Below are 25507 nucleotides of genomic sequence, written 5' to 3'. Positions count from 1 at the left end.
GCAGAGTCTCCTAAGTGTTTTACAACCATCTGTGCTGACCGTTAGTTCGTGTGAGGTTGAAAAGTTAGGGCAGTTCATTAAAATTAAGATTTTCTACGATGTAAATACCTTCAGATTTCTAACTCAGGCAAATATGAAATATGTTAAAGCGTGATTATTTATTGCCAGTGGTTGTTGAGATTGACTAAATCATATAATTGTGTTTGTGTTACTTGTGTTAGAAACTCCGCCCCTATTAGTCGCCCACCATGAAACACAGGAGCAGCACGGCCAGAAGTGAAGCAAAGTAAATCTAAGACAAGTGACCGGCTCTGTTGGCTTTGAGGGTTTTGGTTTTTTTAATTTTTGCAAAGACATTTATAAAAATCTAATATTTCATATGAACTTAGTAACCTCATCCATTTATTTTTCTCTCACGTATCCGAGCCTTTCTCACCCACAGACACGTTTTTGTTTTCTGTCTTTTTACATTTACGAGCTTGCATACATGTTCTCATTCATTTCAGTTGACCTCCTAAATGTGATGTTAATTGACGAGGTGAGGTTCAACATGCCACCCACGCCCATTACCAGTCATGACTCACCTGTCAGTGGAGCCAGAATCCAGGAAAAGGTCACCAACATGTAGCCACACACCTGATATTTAGACTGTAGTATTGATATTTTAACCTTTGCCTCCCTCACCCAGACCACCATACTCCAGTTCTTCTGGTGGGTCACCAAGGTTTTCCTGCTCCAGCTGAGAGACATTATTAATCCAGTGTCTGTCCTGGTCTGCCCTCACTCGGACATGCCTCGCCTAGGAGGCCTGAGATCTGTGATCTCATAATTCCTCTAGCTTTGTTTTGCTTTTGGTTGCTTCTTTACTCACAAGTGATCATCACAGCAGGTAGCACAGATTTGACCCTCCTGATCCAAAGGGATTTGCATCTCCTGGATCGAACAGAGGTTCTTATGTGGACATTTAAACTCTGCATCTCTGCGTGGCATCTTTACTTAGCTGTCCTCAGGACAAAGAGGCTGAAATTGACCCAGAGTTTTGTTTGTGTCTTTTAGGAACCATCCGTCCGGTACGGAGGAGTTTTTATGATCCAGCCTCGGGCCCGGGTCAAGGTTGGCAGTGGGAGTGGGAAAACGACGCAGGCACATGGACGCCGTATGACATGGAGGTGGCCATCGCCATCGAGAGCGCCCACAGTCGTCAGCAGCCCTGCCTCGACCTGACGCCGCTCGGCTTCTGCTACCTCATTGATTTTCAGAACATGACGCAGGTTTGTTCATGTGCACCCTGAACCTTTCTTGCAGGATGCGATCTTTATTTCTTTATTTCTGAAAATTCATTTTTCTGTCTTCCTGCAGGTGAACAGACAGAGCCAGAGGTGTCGGAGGATCCAGCGGCGTGCTGACATGGCTTACCCCATAGTGTCCGGTCCGCTCCCTGTACCTAAAGGAGGAGGTGTAGGCGCGAGCGGAGGCCTGACTGGGGCCTTGCTGGGCGTTGGGGTGTCAGGAGCCAGCATGGGGGTCGGAAGCTCTGTCTACCCTAATGGAGGATTGCCAGCCACAGCATTAGGCCAGCCTTGTTCTTGCCAGCAGTGCATGCTGGTCCTCAGTGTGAAGGCCAATACAGGAGGAGGAATACAGACTCTGGGAAGACGATCTTTAACCATGCAGCGACCCAAGAACTCAGCGCCACCCCCCTCTAAATCACTAAGTCCATCGAAATCAGCCACCCTGGGACGGGGACAGCAGCAGAACGCCAACTCCAGCTACTATCAGACGCTGCCGCACGGCCTCGCCATCTCCAAGAACACCGCCTCCCAGAGGGTGAACGCCCAGCTCTTCGCTCAGTCTCTCGCCGCCCTCACCGCTGGCACCTCCTCCATGAGGATCTCCGTGTCTTCCAGCAGGCCGCCTCCGCCGTCGCTCCCGCCACCTCAGCCCCCCACATCCAACCCGAACCCTCCGTCCGTTCCACCCAAGCATTCCTCATCTTCAGCCAGCGACTCGGTGCCAACCGCCACTCTGATCACCCCTGCCAGCAGCGTAACCACGCCTCCTTCTCCTGTGCCAACTCCATCACCGGTGGTGATGAAGCCGCAGCGGTCAGCATCATCCGCAGCGACAGTGTGCCACGCGCCTTTACCACAGCGATCAAGCTTAGCCGGCCTGAGCAGACCGGCGTTGCAGAGGATTGCCATGGCTCAGTCCAGAGCGCTCATAGCTTCAGGGTGAGTGAACGAAACACACGCAGACGGTTTGTTTTGAACTTTAGCATTTTGTTTGTGTGGAGCCAGAAGTGACCAAAATTGTACAAGAGGGTGGAACATCAAATCATGGCTCTAGTATCCAGGTGAAGAGTTAAAATCACCCATCGTACAGCTGATGAAGGAAGAAACTATCCAAAGACACCAACATGTGTTTTGGAGCAGGTGGGCAGACTGCAGCAAACTAAAACAGGGACAAAGAGTTTGTTTGTGTGCACCACATTCATAGAGCTGAGAGGCATTTAGCATGTGAAGGTCGTCTTTATTTCATTTGAATACACAACAGAAGGCTGATTTGGCGTTATATTATAATCTTCTGACTTTCATGCACCCTTATTTCTGTCCAAGTGACCTTTAAACCTGCTGTTAAGTGTTATTAGGATGGCTTTGTTGTCTGAAAATACTTTTTCTGGTAGGTCTGTATTTTTAAAATGGCCAACAATCACCTTCAGCCAGTTTCAGAAGTTTTGCAGCCTTAATTGTAGCAGCATTTCCTCTTATTTATAATAGTTTTCATCATTCAACAAAAATCTGTATTGCTTTTGGCCTTGTGGTGAACTGCAGTTTTCCCCTTTGGCTGTAGCTCAAGTAGACAGTTACATGAAAACCAGCTATAGGAAATAATCTCAAACAAAAAAAAGAGGCTTTAAAAATGTGCAGGATGTTTTCTGAACATGTGTGGATAGAGGAAAAGGGATAAAAACGCTGTGCAGTCCTACTTAAAGAGAGAAACCTGCTGTGCACATGTTTATTTGTGCTATAAAGTTGGACTTTTTAACAGTCTGTGGGGAGGAACTGCAGCTTTTCAAGCTGAACCACTAAAATTAGCAGCAGTAAGCATAGCTTAGCTCCCTAAAACTGCTCTTTCCTGCTGTTTCTCAAGTCAAATTTGGGCTACAGCTGGTCTGTTCGTCTCAGCAGACTGGCTCAGCATCTCTTTTATTCGATGTTAACTGCATGTAGTTACACAGGATCAGTATGTGTTTACATTTTAAACAAAGTCTGTCTGTATCTCATACTCGTGAATTTCCCACATTGCGCAGTCTTAATGCAGTCAAATATGTACAGACTTGCACAATGAAGTGCTCTCGTTGACAGTTTGCACTCTTGCATGTTCAAACATGCACTAACGTTGTTACAGATATGCACGCCTGAGTAAGAGCTGCTAAATATTTACACACACACACACTCTGTTTGTAATGAGTCGTGTGAGACTCTGAGTGGCTCTTTTCAGAGGTGGGATTCAGAGCTGTCTGTCTGTTAATAGTTTAGTTTCAGTATCTTAGATTTGTTTGCTCAAAACGGCCTAACTATTTTTCCCTCCTAGCAGTGGCTGACTTATAAACAGGCAGCGGTGAAAAAGAATGAGATTTGCTGTCTGGGACGTGCCTGGTGGCTTTCTTAGAAGTCTGAAAATCATATTTTTGATGGGGTTAAAGCTACAGATACTATTTAGTTTGGATTCTAGTAAAAACATATACAATGTCGAAGATTGATGTAGCTTCCAGATCTGTAAAGTGACAGAGGTGCCTTAACTCTGCATTCCTTTGAAAGGCCACCAGGGGGCGATCCCTGCGGTCACAAAAAGACTTCAGTCCTGTAGAAGTCTGTGGGAAACCGGGCCTCATCTTCCTCCCTTTGTGACCTCAGTAGACACTTTCCTGATGTTTTCTGGCCTCAGGTGTTAGTATCAGGTCATACTGAATTAAACACAAAGATCATTTCGTAAATGATGGTCCTTATCGAGTAGCGTTTACACAGGAGGCAATTTCCTCATCACATATCGCTTTGTTGCTGGCGGTGATTCCAGGTAACCTAGGTAACCCTATACTTGATTTACTATAGTGTCATATGTCAGTTAACAGAATCATCTGCTGTCATTGGTTGGCATTTTCATGGCTCACCTTCAAATAGAGAAATGTTTAATGCAGGACCCGCCCACTACATGTCACTAACTGGTTATTACGCCTGTCGTTGCTGCATGTTGTTGACTTTCCATGGTCTCTGCTGCTGGTCACATCCTGTATGGATGCCCTTTTGGAGTCTGGAATGTGTGTGCGGTTTCATATGCAGTTTTCAAAACACCCTTCATAACGAGACTTGGCTAACGCTTTGGGGTCTGTGGTAAAACATGAGTAAAATCTATATTTCCACACTAGAAATAGTCGTGTAGAATACTCGTTTATCTTATTTGAATATCCAATAAATGTTGCGCTGATGGTGCATGCAAGATCACGGTTTCAGAAAATGTAATAAAGAAGTATAATTAGAGTTTTAGACCCAACAGTAAAATAAAATACAAATAAACCAACCAGCCTCACCAAATGAATTCTGGGGTCCTTGAAATTTGAGATTTAAACCTGTTAATAGTAATGGCGGATAAATATAAACAGATAAATGCTGATAAAAAGTAAAATCAAGACCAGACTGGAGATCCAAAAGGTTAACCTGACCTTGGAACTGTTTACTTGCATTCCTGTAAACTGTGTGTCCGAGTCAAATAAATAAAATTCAGCCGAGCGTTGTGCATGTCGTCCATCTGTGAGGCGGCATCTGGAGAGCAGAGGAGAGGACGGACGAGGGAGCGTGGAGGCCGTGGGTCAGCGGCCAAAAACAAATAAATAAATAAATACGTAACAGCTTCATGGTCGCCGAAAAGGTCTGAGCACAGAGGAAACGAATCAAACGCAGCAAAGACAATCCAGAAAGCCTTGTTTACACTGACGCTCAAACTGCTGCTGGATTCATTCTGAGGCTCTTTTTTCTCTGAGAGAGAAAACTGAGTGTTCACACAGCTGAAGGTCAGTCATTTTAAGCAAGAGAGCCAATGAAGACGCATTTAAAGCTCAAAGACGTCACGGTGATATTTTCTCATGCATTGACTAACTACAAGAAAAGCCAGCAAGTGCTGACCGTTAACTTCAGACAAATTCCTCCTTTTTCATTCTCCTGAACTTCAGACTGCCACGGCTCAGTTTCCTTTTGGTTTTCATGATTTCATTTTGATCTTCTGATGCTTTACCAACTGTACTTGATTCACCTTTGCTTTACATATTCACTTATGTTCAGCTGTTGGGCCTGAAAAAAGAACATGGTAAATAAGTCTGTTTTAAATCTCGTAACCTTGTGTTAAACTTAATTACCAAACCATCATTTAAGATTACAGAAAAAGAAACGAAAGAAAAAACCTGATGTTATAACCAATCCCAGAAGGTTTATCCCGCCTACAGAACTATCTGATTGGTTTTATGGCACAAGTAAAAGCCAATTAGCCGATTATGGTGAGTTAAGGCAGCGTCAGCAGTATCGGCTACCTGTAGCTTCAGGATGTGAAAAGTGATGCCGACATGGGAGCGACTTACACTTGCACTATTTCACCCTGCAGGGGGCGACTGTTGAGCATACTACTCATTAAATAAATAAAATGCTCAAATGTGGCGGATATTTAATAAATCACGATCATGTTTGAGTCAAAAGGACATGCAGAGGGCTGACTGAGTCCACCTCCAGTAGTTGCAGAAGCAGCATTTTTGGGAAATGTGTTGCTCTTTCACCCACGTAGACTGATTTCAGTCAGTTTACAGTTACAATCAGTCTTCAGTACTGCAGCAGAGAAAAACTAAACCACAACTTTCCATGGTCTCACTCAGCAGTGACTAAAGCTTGAAACCAGTAGTTGTGTCACTCCTTTCTCAGGAAAAAGCCTTCCCCTGCACAGGAAGTGGTGCGTTTTCCGATCAACAAACAGGAATCTTACAGACTTTAAAACTGAAATCAGGCTCAGACAGTTTGAGATGTAGATTTTGATTTCTTCTCCTCCCCCCATCCGTCTCCTCCCTCCTTGCCTGTCCCGTCTCGGTGGTCGGGGGCCCCTTGGACCCTCATTGTTGGTCTCCACAGTAACCTTTGTTGGATTATCCAAGCCTGGACTGCATTAGCAGCACAATACCGAGCCTCTGCTGGGTTTCACTTCTTCTCCTCCTTCCCCCTCTCTCTCATCTCAGCTCTATTCCCTTTCCTCATATATGAATACCTTTCTCTTCATTGCAAGGAGCTGCTTTTGCTCTGCTTTTTGAGCTATTTTAAGCCTGACTTTACTTTTTTCACACTGGGTGGAGATGGTGGAATAACCCCCGGTATAGCTGCTGAAGAAGCTGAAGCTTCATATTCAGTCATTCTAGGTGGAGGAGAGGCAGACAGTGTTTGCTTATAACCCCCCAAATGACAGTGATCAAGGGTGTGTGTGTGTGTGTGTGTGTGTGTGTGTGTGTGTGTGTGTGTGTGTGTGTGTGTGTGTGTGTGTGTGGACAGCCTCTGTCTCAGACAGCGACTGAGACAAGGAGGGGAGGGGAGTCCATGACAAAGAAACGAGTCAGCAAACTGTCAAAAGATTGATCACACAGTGCTGCAAGAAATCAGGCCAACCAAACACACACACACACACAGGCGCTCCGCTGCCCGGCTGTGAAGGCATTTAACACACACACAGTAAAAGTAAATATTGACGGACCTAACAGGAGCTGCAGTGCAGAATGTCTTATCTCTCTCTCCAGAGGGGGATTGTGGGAAAACAGGACAAAGGGAGTGATTGAGTTGGGGGGGGCTGCACAGACTCAGCATACTGAGGAAAAATGAAGCCAAAGTCGGGGGTGAGACAAGGACGGGGACAAAGGGGCGACACCTGTTTAGCTCACCAACAGGTTGCAGTTTTTAGCTTGAGCGGCCTGTAGGGGGAGCTGTAAGCACAGACAGGCTGAGCTCAGTCTCATCTGGTGCTTTTCACACACTCACACAAATGATAGAGGTTTTTATTTGGTCATTATCTGCAGGTTTGGGGGGGGGGGGGGGGTTGAAAATAACAACAAACCCAACCATAAAAAAAAGCAAATTATCGATTAAAAAAAGTCCTAAAGATGAACAAATTCCAAGATAAACACAAAACAAAAACAGACATGAAGTGGGGAAAAATAACGACGGAGCAACATGGAGAGAACAGGATGGTGTGACTGTGCACACGCCGCGCCCTGAGTGAGGTTTGTGACCTCACGGTGATGTGACGGTGACCAGGCTCCAGTCATCGGTGTCGTGTTTCACCGTGTCCATTAAACTGCGGTCAGATTAACCATAAATTATTCATCACCAATCAGAAACACTCGGTTATGTTATTTTATATGAATTACAATGTATCCGTTTCTTTCTAAAACTAGAAAAGTGAAGTAATATTGTTCCTGGACAAAGATTTCTTTTCTTATTAGTTTACTATATTTCTCATAGGTTTTCTCATAAATTTGCGATTTCTTGCTAATAAATTTGTTTTTTTCCTTATTATTGTTTTTCTTTTATCCCTTATTTTTCCAGCATTTTTTCTCACACATTTAGAAATGTCTTGTATTAAATTTACAATTTTCTTCTTGTAAATTGGCAATTTTTTCTTTTCTAATTTGATTTTTTTCTCTTAAATTAATATTGAAACATGGTACCAGGAACAAAAGTCTGCTCACATTTGCCTTAATCAATCTTTCAGCTGCAGGAGAAAGTTGAACCTCGAGGAGTGACGAGTGAGCCGAGACAGCCAGACCAAACATGTCTGCGTTATACATTTACACCAATTACAGAGTTAAACTCGGGGCAGCTCCGACAGCCTCTTTAGAACATTCACATAACTTCATCATGAATATTTCTGAACCTCTGATCGAGCCTGCCATTATTCATTCAGCACATGCCCCTCCTTCTCCCAGCATGCATTTAAAATGTCGCACAACCCGTCCAGCACTTTCTGTCACATCAATTTTTTTTAAAGCAGAGGAAGCCTGCTCGGGTGTGTGTGTCTGTAAGTGAGTGTGTTATTGTCTGCTGTCTAAATCAGTCCAGCTGATGACCATCTGGGCCCGAGGGGAGCGGGAGGAGCAGCGGCGGAGGGATGGAGGGATGGAGGTGAAACAAAGCCGAGGGAGGGTGTGATCTGGTGGGAAGCAGGCAGAGGGGAGGAGGGCGGTTTGAGGTCGTGGGGGGTCAAGAGACTCGTCTCATTCATCCCCTTTCCCCCCCAGGCGCACACTCGGTTTTTTCTTTTTGAAAAGTCTCTTTCTTTGCTGCTCGTATTTCCATCGGCGCTCACGGGCTTCCTGCGTCTGCCCGATTACTTCCTCCTCTCCCAGGAGAGTGGACTTAGATGGAGATGAAGATAATATTAGTTCTGTTTTTATTCATAATTATGATGGAACTGTTGTTGGGCTGATACCAACACAGAGATGTGATGAGCTCTTCAACACGCAGCATTTTAGAGAGTTTTCCAGGACACACAGCTCTCTGAGTACCCTCCTAAGTACAGAGGTGTCTGCAGAAAGAAGAGAGATTTTCCTTTGAATTACAGTTCAGTGAAATTCCCTTTAAGGAAGAAGTGTGACCCTTCAAGATAAAGCTGAGATTTTTCCTTCAGGAGATGCAGTGTGGAATAAAGGCAGTCAGCACATCAGTGGGGCAGCTGGAAAGTGTGTTAAGTTGAAGTCCACGAGGCTTATCCTCCTGCTAACACAGCAGCTTATTAAATATTAATAGATCCCGTGAGAAGCAACCAGCGATTAGCGCCCGCGTGTGTGTGTGTGAGATTCCTGCCGTCGTTGTCACTCGCCGACTTGATCCGGTGCAGATCCAACATGGTGTCGGTGTTTCCCCTCTGTCATCAGCGAGCGCGCTGCTACTCGCGTGTTGTCATAAATAAATCTTTAAGAGCTTAAACGACTTTGAGTGCACACGACAGCAGAGCGCTCATTTGACACGCTGAGCTCGTTAACGCAGATGGAAATATGACGAGATTACGACGTGATAGTCGTCCTGCTACACACAGCAGTTGGATTATTGTTAAAATAGACCTTTCATGTGAACTGATGTGATTCAGTTGTTGGTCCTCAAAATGCACTGATGGATTCTGCTGGAGGAGGATGAGGGATGGGCATTGCGAGGATTTATCAGTACCAGTATAACTCGACACTGATTCTTCTTGTATATTGAAATAACGTAACTGAATAAAATGGATCGGATGTCTGATCCAGCTCATTGCATCACCATTGATTATGCTGTCCACGTTCTTATGAGACACTGGGAAGTTCACCGGTGATATTTTACTCATCTCAGCCTCATAATCAGCAGGTGTGACACATTTTTGCACGCTGAACACCACCACACTCTGCACTGGATAAATCCAGCCTGTGAAAATATGATCCTGCGTGTAAAAATGGCTGTAATTCTTACACAGTAAATGCAAGACTTTTGTTAAACTCTTTGAGTTAAAGCTCAAGTTTGGACTTTGAACACATCTTGATTGTTTAATTTAAAATCTTCTGTGTTGATTTTCTTTGTTGGCACATTGTCCAAAAGTTTATGGGCTGTCAGAGCTGACGGCTGCTGCCTCGGGCTGTAATGATGTGTACAGGGATGTGGGTGCACTACGTGCCTCATACCGCCTTAAATAAGTTAATACATGAAGTGAGTGGAGGGCTGACTGCACGCTAAGCAGGATTGATCCGTTTATCGTTAAGGCAAAGAGTCTGTTTGTGTCAGTGCGTTATCCTGCTTTAAAAAACAACAGCCGTCTGTTTTAAGCTTGAGAAAGTTAAACCTGTCCTAAAGCTTTTTAAAAACCAAATCAAAGTCTCGGGGATTTTCCTTTGGGCACCAAATTATTCATATGCGGGGAAAACGATAAATCTCATCTGGTACTTCTTACAAAACAAAATTTCTTTGTATCAAAATCAGTAGAAAAAAATTAAAACTTGAGCTGTTTGAGTGAATATTGGTATCATTTTAAAAAACGGTGACTCTGTAATACTTTAATCAACAACAGATTAGAACAGAATCATCACAGTCGGGTTTTCATTCATCCATTTTTATTCCCGTGCTTCTATTTCAAACTAAATGTGGTTTGTAGGAATTAAAATTTGTTGTGTGGAAACACTGAAAAATCAAAGCGTGTGTCTAATAAATCTGCTCCTCTCCGTCTGTTTAAAAACACAGAAACTGTATGTCCCGCTAGGCGAAGCGGATCCACGTGTTTGTGGTAGGAGAAATAACACGACTGCACACAAGCAGCTTCGGTCATCGTGTGTGAGAGCTGAAGGCAGAAAGTGTGTTCAGTGTTGTGTTATTCGTGTTTGGAGGTTCTTGGTATTCGAGTGCGTATGTTTACTCTTCTTCTCCTCACACCTTCTGTTTATCTGCTTATAAGCGTGAACAAACACCTCTCACACACTTCCTGATGCACACAGATAGCAGTGAGTCACTCGCTCGTGCGTGGTCATGCGTCGCTGAGTGAGGTAGGTGAAAGCTGCTTAGTGGCCTGTTAAAGCTTAACCAGCAACAGGAAACAGCAGATCATCGCTGCCGTCTCTCAGGCCTGTCGCACGTTCCCTGTTTGCATTTGTGTCGTGGCAGGGGGAGCCAAGCCAGCCCCTTCGATAGCTCAGTTGGTAGAGCGGAGGACTGTAGAGGCTGATCACAGTGATCCTTAGGTCGCTGGTTCGAATCCGGCTCGAAGGAGGTGCTCTGTTTTCTCTCCTGTAGAGGACAGAGCTGGGACACAACACTGGATTTTGAGTGTTTGCTCAGTGTGTGTAAAACATGGAAGTCACTACCGGTTTGTTATTCTGCGTTCCAGATACCTCAGAAACTCGGATGTCAGAAGCACGTTCAAGGAAAAGTGTTATTTAGAGAGTCAAAAATACACAACAGTGAGAGTACAGAATAAAGCTTACTGTTCAGTGCTGCCATCGTGGAGCATCTGCTCCAACTGTCTGAGTTGCTCCGCCAAAAACTTAAGGAACGCATCGTTAAGCCCAGTCTATCAGCTGTGTGGTCATCAAGCTGGAAAAACAGAAGAAAGACGGATGATGGATGGCTTAAAATGAAACGCAACTAATGAAAGCGACATAAAAAATGACGTTATTCTTTATTTTACTCGTCTTTTATGTCATCAGAAGAGTGAAAGAAGTCAGTGTGGTAGAACGTGACCTAAGCAGCTGAAGAATGGCAGGAGACAGAAGCTGTCCATTTATTCACCATTTTATGACCAAACAATATTTACAAAAAAATAAATAAGAAACTCAACTCCATAGCTAACTCAGTTCGAATAAACATAACTGAAGTTAAATCAGGTCAAACTGCACACAGCTACACTGACCTGGTCATCCCCCCAAACACCTGCTTTCATCTGCTTAAATAGTCCACTCAGCCCTGGACTAATCCATTAGGTATGTAAGGCAAACATTTCTATACTCAAACCTGTACAGCTACTCTTTCCAAGCAATCAAACTCTGCAGTTTGTAGTCGATACATATTACAACAAATCCATTTCTCTATAAACACTCTGAAATCAGCTTTATCAAATAACACTCGGTCTCTTCTTGTGACCTTGTGACCCCTTCCTGATTAACCAGGAAGCTATAAATACAGGAAGTGAAAGTACTTTTCCTCCTTTTGCTCCTGGAACAGAGGTGGGTAAGGTGAGTTCAAACTAAACCGTTTAACAGTTGAAATAAACAACCTGTTAACTTACCAAACTTGTCAGATTTAAACCAGGATGTTATGTTACATAATCTGTAAAAGTGCAAAACATAAACAAACCCGGGATAGTACATGTTTGCCTATTACAGAGTAGATATGAGAGTTACAGATTTCAAAATGGGCTGTGGTCGTTTTAAATCTGGTGATTGAATGTTAAAACAAGCTTGTTGAGCGATCTGCAGGGTGTAAATATCAGAATAATAAAAGTAACAGTCTGTTAACATAATAAGACTTCCTGGACAGTCTGTTGTAAGCTGTAGTATTTTCAGTTTTCACCTGACCTGAGGCTTCAGTGTGAAACAAAAACAGAAAAAACATTGATTATTAGAAAGAAATTCACTGGTGTGAGTCAGTCAGTGTGTGTCTCTGCAAGGTGGTGATGACGATGGGCTTCGTGACGAGGCAGGTAATCCCAGCAAGCAGCTGTGTGACGTCCATCTCTTTGAGCTCAGTGAGCAGATGGAAACTCCGAGGATTAGCTCTCATAAACACACACACACACCCGGCAGTCCTGCACACACTCCTCCAAACAAAACGGTGCACAGAGGAAGAAGACGCGTACGTGACACATCGAGGAGATAAAAATAACGAGTGAATTTCTTCTTTATTTGGTTCCATTTCTGTCTCTCTGCGCGTTTACCTGTGTGAAAATGACAGTCATCAGTTTTTCTTAGTGAGTATTGAGGTTTAGTGTGTGATCTGAGCGCCTGTGAGGAAGCGTGGAAACACATCGGGCTAAATGGTTTGTCTTCTTCTCCTGCAGCGTGCCCACCGTCCCGGTGAAGAACCTCAACGGATCCAGTCCTGTTCACCCTGCACTGGCCGGTAAGAATTATCCAAGACATTCAAATATCTCAATACAGCTACACGAGGGAAACCAAATAACTGGCCGTTTATTGCAATATAAACGGGATCCACGACTTTGAACAGTCTGCTGTTACCAGTAACATCATTAGCACATAAGTAGGTCAGGATCTGATGGCAGGTGTCCTTCTGTACAGTCTGCCGGTCACCTTTTCATAATTCCTGTGCTCCACCACCAGATTTTTCCATGGCTGACTATCTAATTTTTATAAATATTTGAGTATATCTCTTCCTCCCCTCACCCCAACCGGTCGCAGCAGATGGCCCCGCCCCTCCCTGAGCCTGGTTCTTCCTGTTAAAAGGAAGTTTTTCCTTCCCACTGTGCTTGCTCATAGGGAGGTCATATGATTGTTGGGTTTTTCTGTGTATGTAATGTTGCAGGGTCTACCTTACAATCTAAATGCACCTTGAGGCGACTGTTGTTGTGATTTGGCGCTGTATAAATAAAATTGAATTGAATATAAACAACTTTAGCGTTAGTAAGAATGCAGAAACCACAGCGCTCTTCTCACAGACTGTTTCTTTCGGTTGTGTTTCAGGGATCACGGGAATCCTGATGAGTGCTGCCGCTCTGCCCGTGTGTTTGACCAGGCCTCCGAAGCTCGTGCTTCACCCTCCGCCTGTTAGCAAGAGCGACGTCAAGCCGGTGCCCGGCTTCGGCCACTGCTGCAGGAAGACCACCAAGAAACAGGCTCGCAAAGGTACGCGTGGTGATCTCTCCATTTTGACCTCTCAGCTTTCACAGTTGTAGAGATGTTGAACCATCAGCCGCAGGTTTCATCCCGTCGTCTCCCGTCCTTCTCTCTGTACGCAGGTAAAACTCCAGAGGAGGTGGTGAAGAAGTACCTGCAAAAAGTAAAAAGTCCACCAGAGGAGGTGAGACCTCAGTTTTTTATCATGAAATTCCATACCACGTGCAGAGATAAAGGGGAATGAGCCTTTCCTCTGTCTGAATATTTCCCAGGACTGCACCATCTGCATGGAGCCACTGGGGGGCCCGTCTGGATACAAGGGTCCAGGGGTGGGGCCTGTGTCCAGGGCGGAGTCAGTTGGACGGCTGGCACAGTGCGGGCACCAGTACCACTTCCAGTGTCTGGTGGCCATGTATAATAACGGCAACAAGGACGGCAGGTTAGAACCAGACCACGCTCCTCATCCTCTCAGGTTTTAGGAAAGTCCTTCGTTTAATGGATCTGCTTCCTCCTCTCTTCAGTCTCCAGTGTCCCACCTGTAAAACCATCTACGGCGTGAAGACTGGAAACCAGCCGGCAGGGAAGATGGAATACCATGTCATCCCACACTCTTTACCGGGCCACCCCGACTGCAAAACCATACGCATCATCTACAACATCCCACCAGGCATTCAGGTACCTCCAACACTTCAAACACCTGGACCAGCGGCCCTGTTTGGCCCTCACAGGTGGCGTTTGACACCCTCTAACGTTGCTCCTCTCCTTTCAGGGACCAGAGCACCCGAATCCAGGGAAGCCCTTCACTGCCAGAGGCTTTCCCCGACACTGCTACCTCCCAGACAGCGAGAAAGGACGCAAGGTAACCACCAACAGACGTCCATTCGTCCCGCTGTCAGATTTGTTTAGTGTTAGATGGTTTCGGTTTGGGTCGCCCAGTTTTGGAGACGTCTGCTGTAGAGATGGACACCTCACTTCAGTATAATTAAGCTCAAAGTAGAATGGGAGGCGGAGACTTCTGCTACCAGGCTCCTCTCCCGAGGTACCACCTCTGTCTGGGTGACCCCTTTGTTGTCCTGCTAAATGCTCAAGCTGATGGGGGACTTCCCATGATGCACTGGGCATTTCAATTGGTTAGTTTATGGCCTGGTAAATGGCCTGCATTTGTATAGCGCTTTTCTAGTCCATAGGACCCCAAAGCGCTTTACACTACATTCAGTCATTCACCCATTCACACACACATTCACACACTGGCGATAGCAAGCTACATTGTAGCCACAGCTGCCCTGGGGCGCACTGACAGAGGCGAGGCTGCCGGACACAGGCGCCACCGGGCCCTCTGACCACCACCACTGGTGGTGGTCAGAGGGTTTAGTCCGTTACTTCCTCCCCACTTTACCAAGGTCTTGTCACTGTGGGGGCTATCTTATTGGTTTTCTCTCTCTGATACCTCACAGTGTACAGTGCCTATAACCAGTCTGCAGTCAGCGGGGAAAATATGGATGTTTGATTTTAGGCTGGGCTGAATCTCTAATTTTTTTTCGCCTCTCAGGTACTCAGACTGCTCCTGGTAGCGTGGGACCGCAGGTTGATCTTCTCAGTGGGTACTTCAAGCACTACAGGAGAGTCGGACACCGTCATCTGGAACGAGGTAACTTCAGACCTAAGAGTGAATCGGATTGGTTGTTAGTTTGTGATGTAAAGACTGACACGTTCTCCCGTCGCTTCCCTTCATTTTAAGGTCCATCATAAGACGGAGTTCGGCTCCAACCTGACGGGCCACGGCTTCCCCGACCCCGGACACCTCGACAACGTCCTGGAAGAGCTGCGAGCTCAGGGCATCACGGAGGACGACGCACTGATGGAGAAGTGAGAGGGCAACGCGAGAGGAGGAGACGGAGGGTGGAAGGGAAGAGGAGGTGGCTGAACCATGAAAATAATAGGAGGAGGAGGAGGAGACAGAATCTCTCTGCCAGCAGTTAGCAGGGGGCGCAGGGCGATTTGGGGTAACGGGGGATGCTGAATTTGTTTAGTCACATCAACCGCAGTGAGTGGAAGTTTGAAGAAGCAGCAGCAGCTCTAGAAAAGCCAGAGTGACGAGGAGGAAGAGGTGGATTTAGGTACTAAACGACAGCGGTCAGAGTGAATCCGTACTAATAATAAAAATAAGTTTACTTTACTGGGAAAGAGTCAAAAAAGAAGGAAAAAAAGTTAGAGCAGTTCAATAAAAACTGGGAGAGGAAGGACAAAGAGAGGAAGACTACGGAGCAGCTTGGGGCTGTAAGGACAGAGGGAGGAGGGGCAGCAGGAAGAACGAGGGATGGTGCACGGACGTAGCGTAGGATAGGAGTAGAGTAACACTAACTTTTCGGAGAGGAGGAGAGGCTGAGTGCTGCCTTTGTTCAAACCACCTGCTCGCCTGCGGTTGAAGTGCAGTGCTGCAGCACCCCCTGGCGGGTTTTCTTTTGAACTACATGTCAGTCTGCAGGCTGAGTTATCCACTTTATTTCCTCATTGTTACTATAGTCCTCCTCATTTAGTTATTCCATATTTTACCTCTTAACCTGATGGTTTTACACGAGCTCAGCTCTGTGTGATCATGTGTGTGTGAAATGACTAAAGACCAAACCGACCCCCGCTCACCTGCTGGGCGCCTTCGGAGTCTTACTATCGAGCCACTGTGGTACGAGTTAACCTTAGACACAGGTACCATTTTCTTTATTTCATTCTTTTGTTCCTGACAGATCAGAGTTTCACTGGATGCAGTTTTTCTCTCTATGAAGCGTTTCATTAGAGCTGTGATGAACGTCTCGGGTAGCGGTTAAAGAGGAGGGAGACACGAGCGTGAGGATGGGATCAGATTGGGCAGGAGGTCTGAAGGTCAGGAGATCTGCTGAGTGACAAAAAAGGGTTGTTGCACGCTTTTTTAAAAAGCAAAACAATAAAAACAATATCAAATTTATGGTGTTGTAGGGCTTCGTTATCTCTGGGCTTTGGCCAGCAGTGTCCTCCTTCTCACACTAGACCTGTTTGCAGCTGAGCATGAAGCAGACAGATGAGAATTAGTACCTTCAAAAACAGGCTAATCTGAGGGTGAAGGTTAATCTGTAGATCTGCCGGTCAAACGTTCCTGTGGCCCTGAGATGCAGGTAGGGACCGAAGGGATAAGATTGAGGACACAAGGAGCAGAAATGAGACTCCTCCACAAACGTATCTGAGGAGCTCATCATGCAGAAGGAGCTCAGCTGAGGTGTTTTAGGCAGGTCCACAAAGGAAGAGGCCCTGGACACGCTCGAGAGATTATGCCTCTGAGCTGGTTCTAACGCTGTGGTGTTGGAGGAGGCTGCTGATAGAAAACAGATGGAATCTCCTCATCTCTGAAACATCTGCATTTATAGAGTCGCCAGTCGAATCTGATTAAAAACTGCTTCAAAGGTTTGACCACTTAAAAGCTTTTTAGCCCACAAACATTAAACATTATAAACATCTCTGGCTCCTCCCATGAGAACAGAAACCACACTAGGTCCTCATCTTTGCTGCGCCCGCCCACCACCACACAGCTCAAACTGACTTCTGATTGGCTCTTTGGGGGGGGGGTTCAAACGCTGTGAGATGGGCCGGAATAAATGGCATTCTGGGGAACTGTAGAAAAACATTGCAAATTTCATGGTTTAAATTTTTCTTCTTCTTTGGGAAATGTTCTCAATAGCTGTCAAATAAACAGCTAGTGAAATGATTCCTGAGTATTAGGGCCGTCACAGCACCACTATCCAGTTTAGGGCAGCCTCCTGAAAACATCACCGTCATCCGACACGACCACCGGCTTCTTCTACGCCCATGGACGTTTGTGCTGGCCTTTAGCCACACCCACACTGTTATCGTTTGAAAACCAATCGTAAATCCTTAACGGACCAATCAGCACACATTAGCACCAGGATTGATTCATTTGAGTACATCTCTTCCTAGGATTCATTTAAGAAAGCGTGCTCCCACCCTGTCTCTCCACTTGTCTCCACGACTGAAAACATTTTGCCCAGTCTCTGAGTTGGGTCTCTAAATGACCTCTTATCTCGACGTCTGTGTACTGTGTATGCCACAAACATTCTCCCGTTTTAAGCTTTTATTTTGGTGAATACGACAATGGTACTTCCTTCACTTCTTTATTACATTTTTTTTAATGGTATTTAGGTACACCTTTGCTTTTTAATAGCATATTTCTTGACACTATTATAGATTAAATTGCCTTTTCATTCTTTTGTACATTTATGTTGTATTGAATATGCTCCTTTTTTTTTTTGTTTTGATTTTTTTTTTATGTCATAATGTGTTTACAAAGACAGTATTATTAAATATAATGTCTTTTTTCCTCCCCCCCTGTCAGTGTACAGAAGCTGATTTGCATCATCTTTTCTTTTGGAAAAGGAATTTGATGGTAGACTTTTATCTGAGTGTGACATGTAATGAATTTGAATAGAGAGTCAGACACCTTGTACACTTGCTGTTCTGTGAGGTTTCTACATATCAGCTGTCCTGCTGCTGTTCTGCAGACATTTGAAGGTTTCACAGCAGATATTTGTAGATGGGATCGTCCAGCCGCAAATAAAATATCTGAAAATGTTATTAAAAAAATCACAACTTCCTCTTATGTTGATGCAGTTTCAGCTCTTTGGCTCAAACACTGCACAGCGACTGAGGAGAATGCTGATTTTGTATGATCAATTAGGTCTTAAATTGTCTTTTTATTAATAAAAGAATGCTTTGAAACAAACAAAGTTTCATTTCTGTTTGTCTTGTCTGGCTCATCCGGATCCGGACCTGAAGTGTGCACTGTCTGAGGCCGTTTGAACACTTTGAAATGTAGGTTTTTCTTTTTATCCATGAAGGTGGGAGGTTTGATGCTGGGTGTTAGTATGGGATAGGGAGAAAGGGACGGGAGAGCGTCACAGACATGACAAGGAAAGTGTAAGTATTTCCAGAGTAACTGCTGGAGTGTGAATGATTACTACAAGAGAAAAATAAAGAAAGACTGAAACTTCATTATTGTGTTGGTCAGATCTTTAGTGGCTGCAATGAGGGACGTAAACTAGAAAAACAGATCCCAGTGCGTGTTTTGATCAAAACAGCTGTGACGCTGCTGGGTCCACATCCCCCTTCGATAGCTCAGTTGGTAGAGCGGAGGACTGTAGAGGCTGATCACAGTGATCCTTAGGTCGCTGGTTCGAATCCGGCTCGAAGGAGAGGTTTCTTTTCACAAAAACTTTGGCCAAGATCTCTGTGCTTATAACGCGGACTTACTAAATGAAACGCGATTATTTTTGCACGTAACAGTTTTGGCGTATACCTCACGTGACCTAACAGGTGTGTCCACGTGAAATTGAATCGCTTGCGTAAAACATGAATTATGCTCAAACAAAACATGTGTTCCCTGACCGGGAATCGAACCCGGGCCGCGGCGGTGAGAGCGCCGAATCCTAACCACTAGACCACCAGGGAGTGATACACATCAACCCTGTGTATGACGATGAAAAGTCTGTAAAGGTGATCTCAGCCAATGATATAATTTGTTGTTCTTTAGCCTGGTTCTGCTAACATTTCTTCCTGTTAAAAGGGAGTTCTTCCTTGCCACTGTCACCAAAGTGCCTGTTCATGGAGGTTCATATGATTTTTCAGGGTTTTCTTCATTTTCTTCGTATCATTGTAGGATTTTTACCTCACAATATAAAACACCTTGAGGCAACTGTTGTTGTGATTCTTACCTTACCAGCTGTAAGTAAAATTGAATTGAATTGAAGAACTAAACAAAAAAATAAACAAAACAAATTAAAGTGAAATAATTATATAATTCCGTAATTAAGCTATAACATACATTTTCAAGATGTTTTTTTTCATCCTCTGTTATGTCCATACTCTTCTTCTTCATCAACCAGATCTCAGGACTTGAGATGAAACCGAGTGGTGTGTCCACTGGGGGACAATGAGTTAAATAGGAGAATTACCAGACCAGCTTCTTTTAAGGTCTGCTTAAGTCCATCCATTCTGCAGTTTGTGTGAAGGCCTGTTCTCCCAGTGCCAGTGTAAAACTGATTTGATTTGAACAGAGCTTAAATATGTTTTTCAACCCCGTCAGTTTCGTGGGGATATCCTGCACTTATAAAGTTACACATGCTGAAAAATGGTGTGAGTCTATGAACTGTGAGCGATTTTATCTCGGAACCCTGTGACATAAATAATCAACAATTTCTAGATTTTAATGATAAAATTAAAAAAATAATGGAAAAAAAACACGCGACCGGTTATTTTTTTAGTACTTCCGGGGTGACTGTCATGGCGGCGCCCATAACGCTCTAGCGAAAGGAATCTAAACACGTTCATGAAATAATAAAGCGCTGTGGAGCGAAGCAGCCATGAAGTTCAAAGATCTGCTGAAGTGGAACGCCAGAGTATCCGCCGTGTACGCGATTGGTATTTGGACCATGGTCGGCTCGTACGCTTACCTGAAATACACAGGTCGCTGCGAGGTCGCGCCAGGTGAGCGACGTGAACTGTGAAATTCACACATGCGCAAACAATATTCTCAAACTGAAGTACGCCGAATTATTTAACAGCCTCTTTTTGATGAGTGTCATCGGGTATGCTGACAGATGTTACTCATTTAATGTGAAGAAACTGAAGAAATATTAAAATGAGATGAATCTAAGAGGAGCTCTGAGACGTGCCCCTTTCTTCCTGCAAATGCATGCAATAAGTTACACTGGAGGCAGCTTACATACACTGGATACGCAGCTTACATCACGTTCTGCTGGTTGGTGAGAGAGGAAGGAACCACAAACAGGACAAAACAGAGGTTACTGACCTGCAGCTGTGGCGTATAAAGAAACAGATTCTCTCTCTAGTCTGAAATAACAAATTTCATTTACTTTCAATATCAGCTGATCCAGTTTGTTTGCACAGTGCTACCCTTTATTGCTGACACATATATTCATAGAAGTAACTGATAATGAATGTTTATGATTGCCCTCCTCTTACTCAGTGAAAAAAGAAGAAGTGGAAGAGCCGCAGGATCCAAACCAGGAGGTCTACAAGACGGCACACGCCAAAACTGTCATCACCTATAAGAAAGACTTTGTCCCGTACACCACAAGGATCTATAATCTCATCTCATCCTTCAGCAGCAATCGAGGGGCTGGAGACGACAACAAATGAACCTCTCCAGTTAATATTTATGTATTTCTGTGAGGACATTATAATGTTTTTGTTTTTTAAGGAAACTCCAGCTGCGTGTCCACCTGTCCTGCTCTGATGGCCTCAGCCAGCTTTTAGTATCAAACTGTAAGCAGTATTCAGTACTGTTCTGTAATTCAGATGCTCGTGGTGTGTAAATAAACCCTCAAAATGCAGAAATCTGTTTCAGTAGAAAGATTAAAGGTTCATCTGTGATTCATGTTATAGGTTGGAACAGGATTTGGGGCCTAGTGATGTTTAATCCTGGATTTTCAGTGTGACAGAGGTCGTTTACTTTTTACCTTATGTTTGACGAGTGATGTCAACAGTTGTGAAGTCACCACCAGCTGACCAGTCAGTTCTCTGGAAAATAAAACCACGACTCCAAGAAGATCCTTCAGACCACAGAGCTCAGATTATAATAAGATGTAAAGTTTTTCAACAGCATTTAAAGTCTTGGTCTTTCCATGATAAGCATCAATAAGAAATACGCACTGGAGCCTTGGTCTACACCACAGGCCAGCAAGACAGTTTTCGGCCACCTGGGATACCGAGTGGCTGAAAACAAAGAGGGAAGAGAAACTCCACAGATGCACGTGAAATGTGACTGAACTGTTTAGTGAGCAGGTTATGTTGTTCTCACTGTTTATTAAGATGAATGAAGTCTGTCTAAAGCAGTAATGTTGATTTTGAATCAATACAAGCCATCTGTTTTAAGGCCGCCTTCATGAGAGCTGAAGGCAGATCTGCCACTTCTCTTACCTGCTGGTGTCACTGGTATCTGCTGTACATGAGGCTGGGAGTGCAGGTGGAGGTGAGACGAGTCACCAACTGTCCAGGAAAACATAGACGAGTCAAGGACTGAAGATACAAGACACAGCAGTATTTGCATCTGATTGATCAGCTTTATGGGAGAAGGAGAAGATCCAGAAAGTGACTGGTGACATTTAAACTGTTATAAATGATTTGTTGGTCTATAATCTATCAGATACATCTGTCATGAATGGCATCAAGCTATTTGGGGCCAGAAAGTACATTCCTATCAAAAGATGGACATGGCGATCTGTTTTTGGCAAAGTGAATTCTTATATCCTTTATTTATACAGGAAGAAGTGTCATAGACGTTAGATCTGCCCAAGAGGGAAGCAGAAATTGGGACAAACATAACATCACAGTAATATAAAGATATTTTAAGCGTCCAAAAGGGAACTCTATTGATTACAATGAATGTACAATAAGACAATAAGTCCTGCGAGCTACAGGTCATTTCTTTATTCTGTTTATAACACCGTAATAAATCATGATAACTACAGTCTATTTGCCAATGTTAGCAAGGGTATGAGGCGTAAAAATAAACATCGAAAACTGCTTTTTGGCGCAACACTGGAGAGGAGGACACCTGGTGGTAGATCCGAGGGCTCCACAGGTGAGGTGGAGTTAAAGTCACTGCCCTCTGTGAGCTGTTCCTGGGCTGCAGGTCAAGAGGAGTAAAGACCATCTGCCTCTATACGTTTTTTTATTTAGCCGACACACCCGCTGGTCTGTACACGTCATTTCCTCAAGCTGTTTACCCTCTCAGGTGTGGGTGGAGCTAAACAGCTCACACAGGAAGTGTGTCCAGTCCACTCAAACACTGATGCGCTTTCGGTTTGCGGCATCTGTGCAGCTGATCGAAGACGGCTTTGTTTGTGTCTGCAAACAAATATTAATCTGATTTCTTCGGGAGTTTCCGCCCAGCTTTGGTGAGTCGAGCTGAAAACTCTTAACGCAAACATGAAAATTCAGTTTAGGAAGTTTCAGGGGAGAAGGGGATGTTTGGTGAAAGGTTCCAGGTGTTTGCGCTTCTGTTCTGAGGCTCTGCGTGCAAAGCGCCACGTGATTCACGCATCAGTAAACGGCTTTGTGATCTTAAACAGGAGCGTTTTAAAAGTTTCATTTCAGCCTGTTTGTTTTGGCTCCCTCCCCTTTGGCCAACCTCCAGAAATACTTTGTCCCCTCCATGAGCGCACGGATAAACTACGCGATCAAATATTTAAAACTTTATACCCCCGAAAACAAAGGCTTCTCTGGGGAATCTAAAACAATGCGATGTTTTCAGTTTTGGTTTATGTGTGGAAAGTACTAAAAAAAAAATGGAAACCTTAGAATCAGTTTCTGAGTCACGTGTCTGATGCTCTATGTTGTTTACATGCTAAAGTAGAAAAAACACCGATTTTGTCCTGTTGTTAACAGACTATTTTTAAAATGTGTTAATATTGAACCCACAAATGCATCAAAGGTGGACGAATAGCAAACCTGAACAACACCTGGCAGAAACTAAGGTAAAACAGTCCACCGTGGAATTTATCCATGACTTAAACTTATAATGGTGAAACAGCGCTGAGATGCTAATGTTGCACAGGTCAGGGAACAAACAGAGCAGAGACGGAAGAAAAGAAATTACAGCAGAACTCAACAGAGAGTTGAGGACAATACAAGAGCTCTGCTTCAGCTCACAGGACGTGTTATTCTGCACTGGGTAACCAGCGTCTTTCCTTTCTGTTCTCAGTGTCCAAACATGGCTGCTGCCGCCTGTCTGCAGACTGAAGATCAGTTTCTGTGCGCCATCTGTCTGGATGTGTTCACCGATCCGGTCAGCACGCCGTGTGGACACAACTTCTGCAAACACTGCATCACTGAACCCGTTGACGCCGACGTCCCGTTCCAGTGTCCCGCCTGCATGAAGATGTTCTACCCAAAGCCTGAGCTGCAGGTCAACACTCTGATCTCTGAGATGGTTGATACCTTCAGACGGGCAGAGCAACGGCCAGCCAGACAGGAAGAAGTTCTCCCTGGGTTAGGCTTAAAACCACTGCCGCTGCTTCTCTGTGTGGTGTTTCTTTCATTACTTTTGGACTGCATGAAATTCAATCATCCTCTGGAAGAAATGAGTAAAGGAGAGAAACTGGTGAAGATGGAGGCTGAAATCCAGCAGACGATCGAGGAGATGCGACTGAAGATTGAGGAGCTCAAACGCTCAGTGGAGCTCGGTAAAGAGGACGCAGACAGAGAGATGACAGATGGTGCTCGGGTCTTTGCTGCTCTGAAAGAGTATGTCGAGAAAGGTGAGGCCAAGCTCACGGAGGCCATCAGAGAGAAGCAGAGACAAACAGAGCTGCAGGCTGAAGGCTTCATCAGAAAGATGGAGCAGGACATCCGTGAGCTGAAGAAGAGGAAGACGGAGGTGGAGCTGCTCTCTGTGCTTCAGCTGGAGGAAACTGCAGAGATGAAGGAGAAACTACCCAAGATGCTCGCCATGGCCAAGCTGAGGAGGGCCCAGAGCTACGCAGTGGACGTGACACTCGATCCAGACACAGCAAATGCTTACCTCTTCCTGTCTGATGATGAGAAACAAGTACATGATACCTATAGGGAGAAAGCTCTTCCCTACAACTCAGAGAGATTTTTTTACAGTGCTGCTGTTTTAGGAAAACAGAGTTTCTCTTCAGGCAGATTTTATTTTGAGGTTCAGGTTGAAGGAAAGGGCGAGTGGACTTTGGGAGTGGCCAGAGAGTCGATCAACAGGAGGGAAGACATCACACCGAGACCTGCAGCCGGTTTCTGGACTGTAGGCCTGAGTAATGGAAATAAATACAAAGCTGGCCCTGATGTCGCTCTCTCTCTGCAGTCTGCTCCTAAGAAGGTGGGGGTGTTTGTGGATTATGAGGATGGCCTGGTCTCCTTTTATGACGTTGATACTGCAGCTCTGATCTACTCCTTTACTGGCTGCTCCTTCACTGAGAAACTCTACCCATACTTCAGTCCTGGACTGGAAAATGATGGTTGGAACTCTGCACCTCTGATCATCACCCCCGTCAATTAAAGAGGGCTCATTGTGCTTTCCTGTCTTTACTTTCATCAACAACAGGCGATTCTGATATTCACCTTCAATTGACAGACTTTGGCTATTTATACTAAACCTCACCAGCAAGATCCCAGGACCTCCATCACTCAGACTTGGAGGTGCTGACGCTCGTAGTGCCACGTTCATGTTGAACGTCACCCTCCTCACCTCGACTACACACTTGATTAGCACAAACACAATCTGAGACAAGGCATGACCCTGCCTGAGTCCAGATCAACCAGGGCCATGCCTTGGTCCAGGATCTTCCAATAACATGATGATGTGATTGCTATTAGAATTCCCAGCAGTCATGTGCCCACTGAGCTTCACCAGCTCAGCATCACCACTGGGTCCACCAGCACTGGATGAAAGGATGAATTTAGTACATTTACTCTAGTACTTCACTGAAGTAAAGTTTTAATGTACTTGTACTTTCTTTGAGTAATCCTCTGTATTTTGGGTGAAAATACTGTATTTTGTCCTCTGTGTGTGTAACCAGACCCTAACTGACTAAATGTCGGACAAGGTGTGTGTTTGTGTGTATTTTCCAACTTTCTTGCCACAATAAACAAAAAAGAAAAAGAAGTTTGACTTTGTGGTCTTTCATCATGGTCCCCTCATCGTGTAGTCATCTCTGTTTGGGTTACTGTCAGAAATCAGTGTTAGGTCATTAGCATCCACGTGTCAAAAACACTGGTATTTCTGGGGGTAAAACTTTAAAATGTTGTAAACTAAACTTCATCAATTTATTTTAAAGTTTTTATTTGGGGTTTTAAAACCTGCTCATGTATTCTGCTGTATTATTATTGATAAATCAAAACGGCAGCATAAGAAGGAATTAAAATAATATCCAACTGCAACATTAAGTTAATCCCATACAGCTGATCCAATAAAGGAATTCTTTACTTTAGGCCCTTTAAGACTTTAAAACTTTTGTTCTGGCTCTTACTTTACAAGCATTATGATTTTTCTTTAACAGATACTCTATTCTAGCTTCTTTCAGCCCACTGTAAAGGAGGATTTCA

General features: G+C 44.5%; 3 protein-coding genes and 3 non-coding genes across 7 annotated transcripts in view; 5 read left to right on the top strand and 1 right to left on the bottom strand.

Annotated features, from left to right (window-relative positions):
* LOC146573332 (E3 ubiquitin-protein ligase DTX4-like) overlaps positions 1-18150 on the top strand; it is a 40886-nt gene extending 22736 nt beyond the window's left edge. For both annotated transcript variants that reach the window (XM_085278105.1, XM_085278106.1), the window contains exons 3-12: positions 1057-1271; positions 1360-2231; positions 12589-12650; positions 13229-13390; positions 13504-13565; positions 13654-13820; positions 13903-14056; positions 14151-14240; positions 14931-15029; positions 15120-18150. In XM_085278105.1, coding sequence (XP_085134231.1) covers positions 1057-1271; positions 1360-2231; positions 12589-12650; positions 13229-13390; positions 13504-13565; positions 13654-13820; positions 13903-14056; positions 14151-14240; positions 14931-15029; positions 15120-15251 — 2015 coding nt within the window. In that variant the 3' untranslated portion in view covers positions 15252-18150. The remainder of the gene's footprint in view (positions 1-1056; positions 1272-1359; positions 2232-12588; positions 12651-13228; positions 13391-13503; positions 13566-13653; positions 13821-13902; positions 14057-14150; positions 14241-14930; positions 15030-15119) is intronic.
* trnay-gua (transfer RNA tyrosine (anticodon GUA)) lies at positions 10715-10802 on the top strand. Its single transcript is given in 2 exon segments — positions 10715-10751; positions 10767-10802. It is a non-coding gene; the product is annotated as a tRNA-Tyr (tRNA).
* A 377-nt stretch (positions 18151-18527) lies between the features above and the next one.
* trnay-gua (transfer RNA tyrosine (anticodon GUA)) lies at positions 18528-18615 on the top strand. Its single transcript is given in 2 exon segments — positions 18528-18564; positions 18580-18615. It is a non-coding gene; the product is annotated as a tRNA-Tyr (tRNA).
* Positions 18616-18799: 184 nt separating this feature from the next.
* trnae-cuc (transfer RNA glutamic acid (anticodon CUC)) lies at positions 18800-18871 on the bottom strand. The gene has a single exon. It is a non-coding gene; the product is annotated as a tRNA-Glu (tRNA).
* Positions 18872-19698: 827 nt separating this feature from the next.
* Positions 19699-20802, top strand: LOC146573329 (small integral membrane protein 26-like). Its single transcript, XM_085278746.1, has 2 exons — positions 19699-19906; positions 20409-20802. Exons 1-2 carry the CDS (start codon positions 19783-19785, stop codon positions 20579-20581), a joined length of 297 nt encoding a protein of 98 aa, XP_085134872.1. The 5' UTR covers positions 19699-19782; the 3' UTR covers positions 20582-20802.
* A 1408-nt stretch (positions 20803-22210) lies between these two features.
* LOC146573328 (E3 ubiquitin-protein ligase TRIM21-like) lies at positions 22211-25039 on the top strand. The gene is made up of 2 exons (XM_085278745.1): positions 22211-22341; positions 23148-25039. Exon 2 carries the CDS (start codon positions 23157-23159, stop codon positions 24459-24461), a length of 1305 nt encoding a protein of 434 aa, XP_085134871.1. The 5' UTR covers positions 22211-22341; positions 23148-23156; the 3' UTR covers positions 24462-25039.
* Positions 25040-25507: the final 468 nt, after the last annotated feature.

Source organism: Mchenga conophoros, linkage group LG6 (assembly GCF_057382185.1).
Source record: "Mchenga conophoros isolate Kocher_MC1m ecotype Shallow Benthic linkage group LG6, M_conophoros_male_GT1.1, whole genome shotgun sequence".
Classification (NCBI taxonomy): domain Eukaryota; kingdom Metazoa; phylum Chordata; class Actinopteri; order Cichliformes; family Cichlidae; genus Mchenga; species Mchenga conophoros.
The sequence above is the reverse complement of the archived record's forward strand: the minus strand, read 5'-3'. Positions and strand labels throughout refer to the sequence as shown.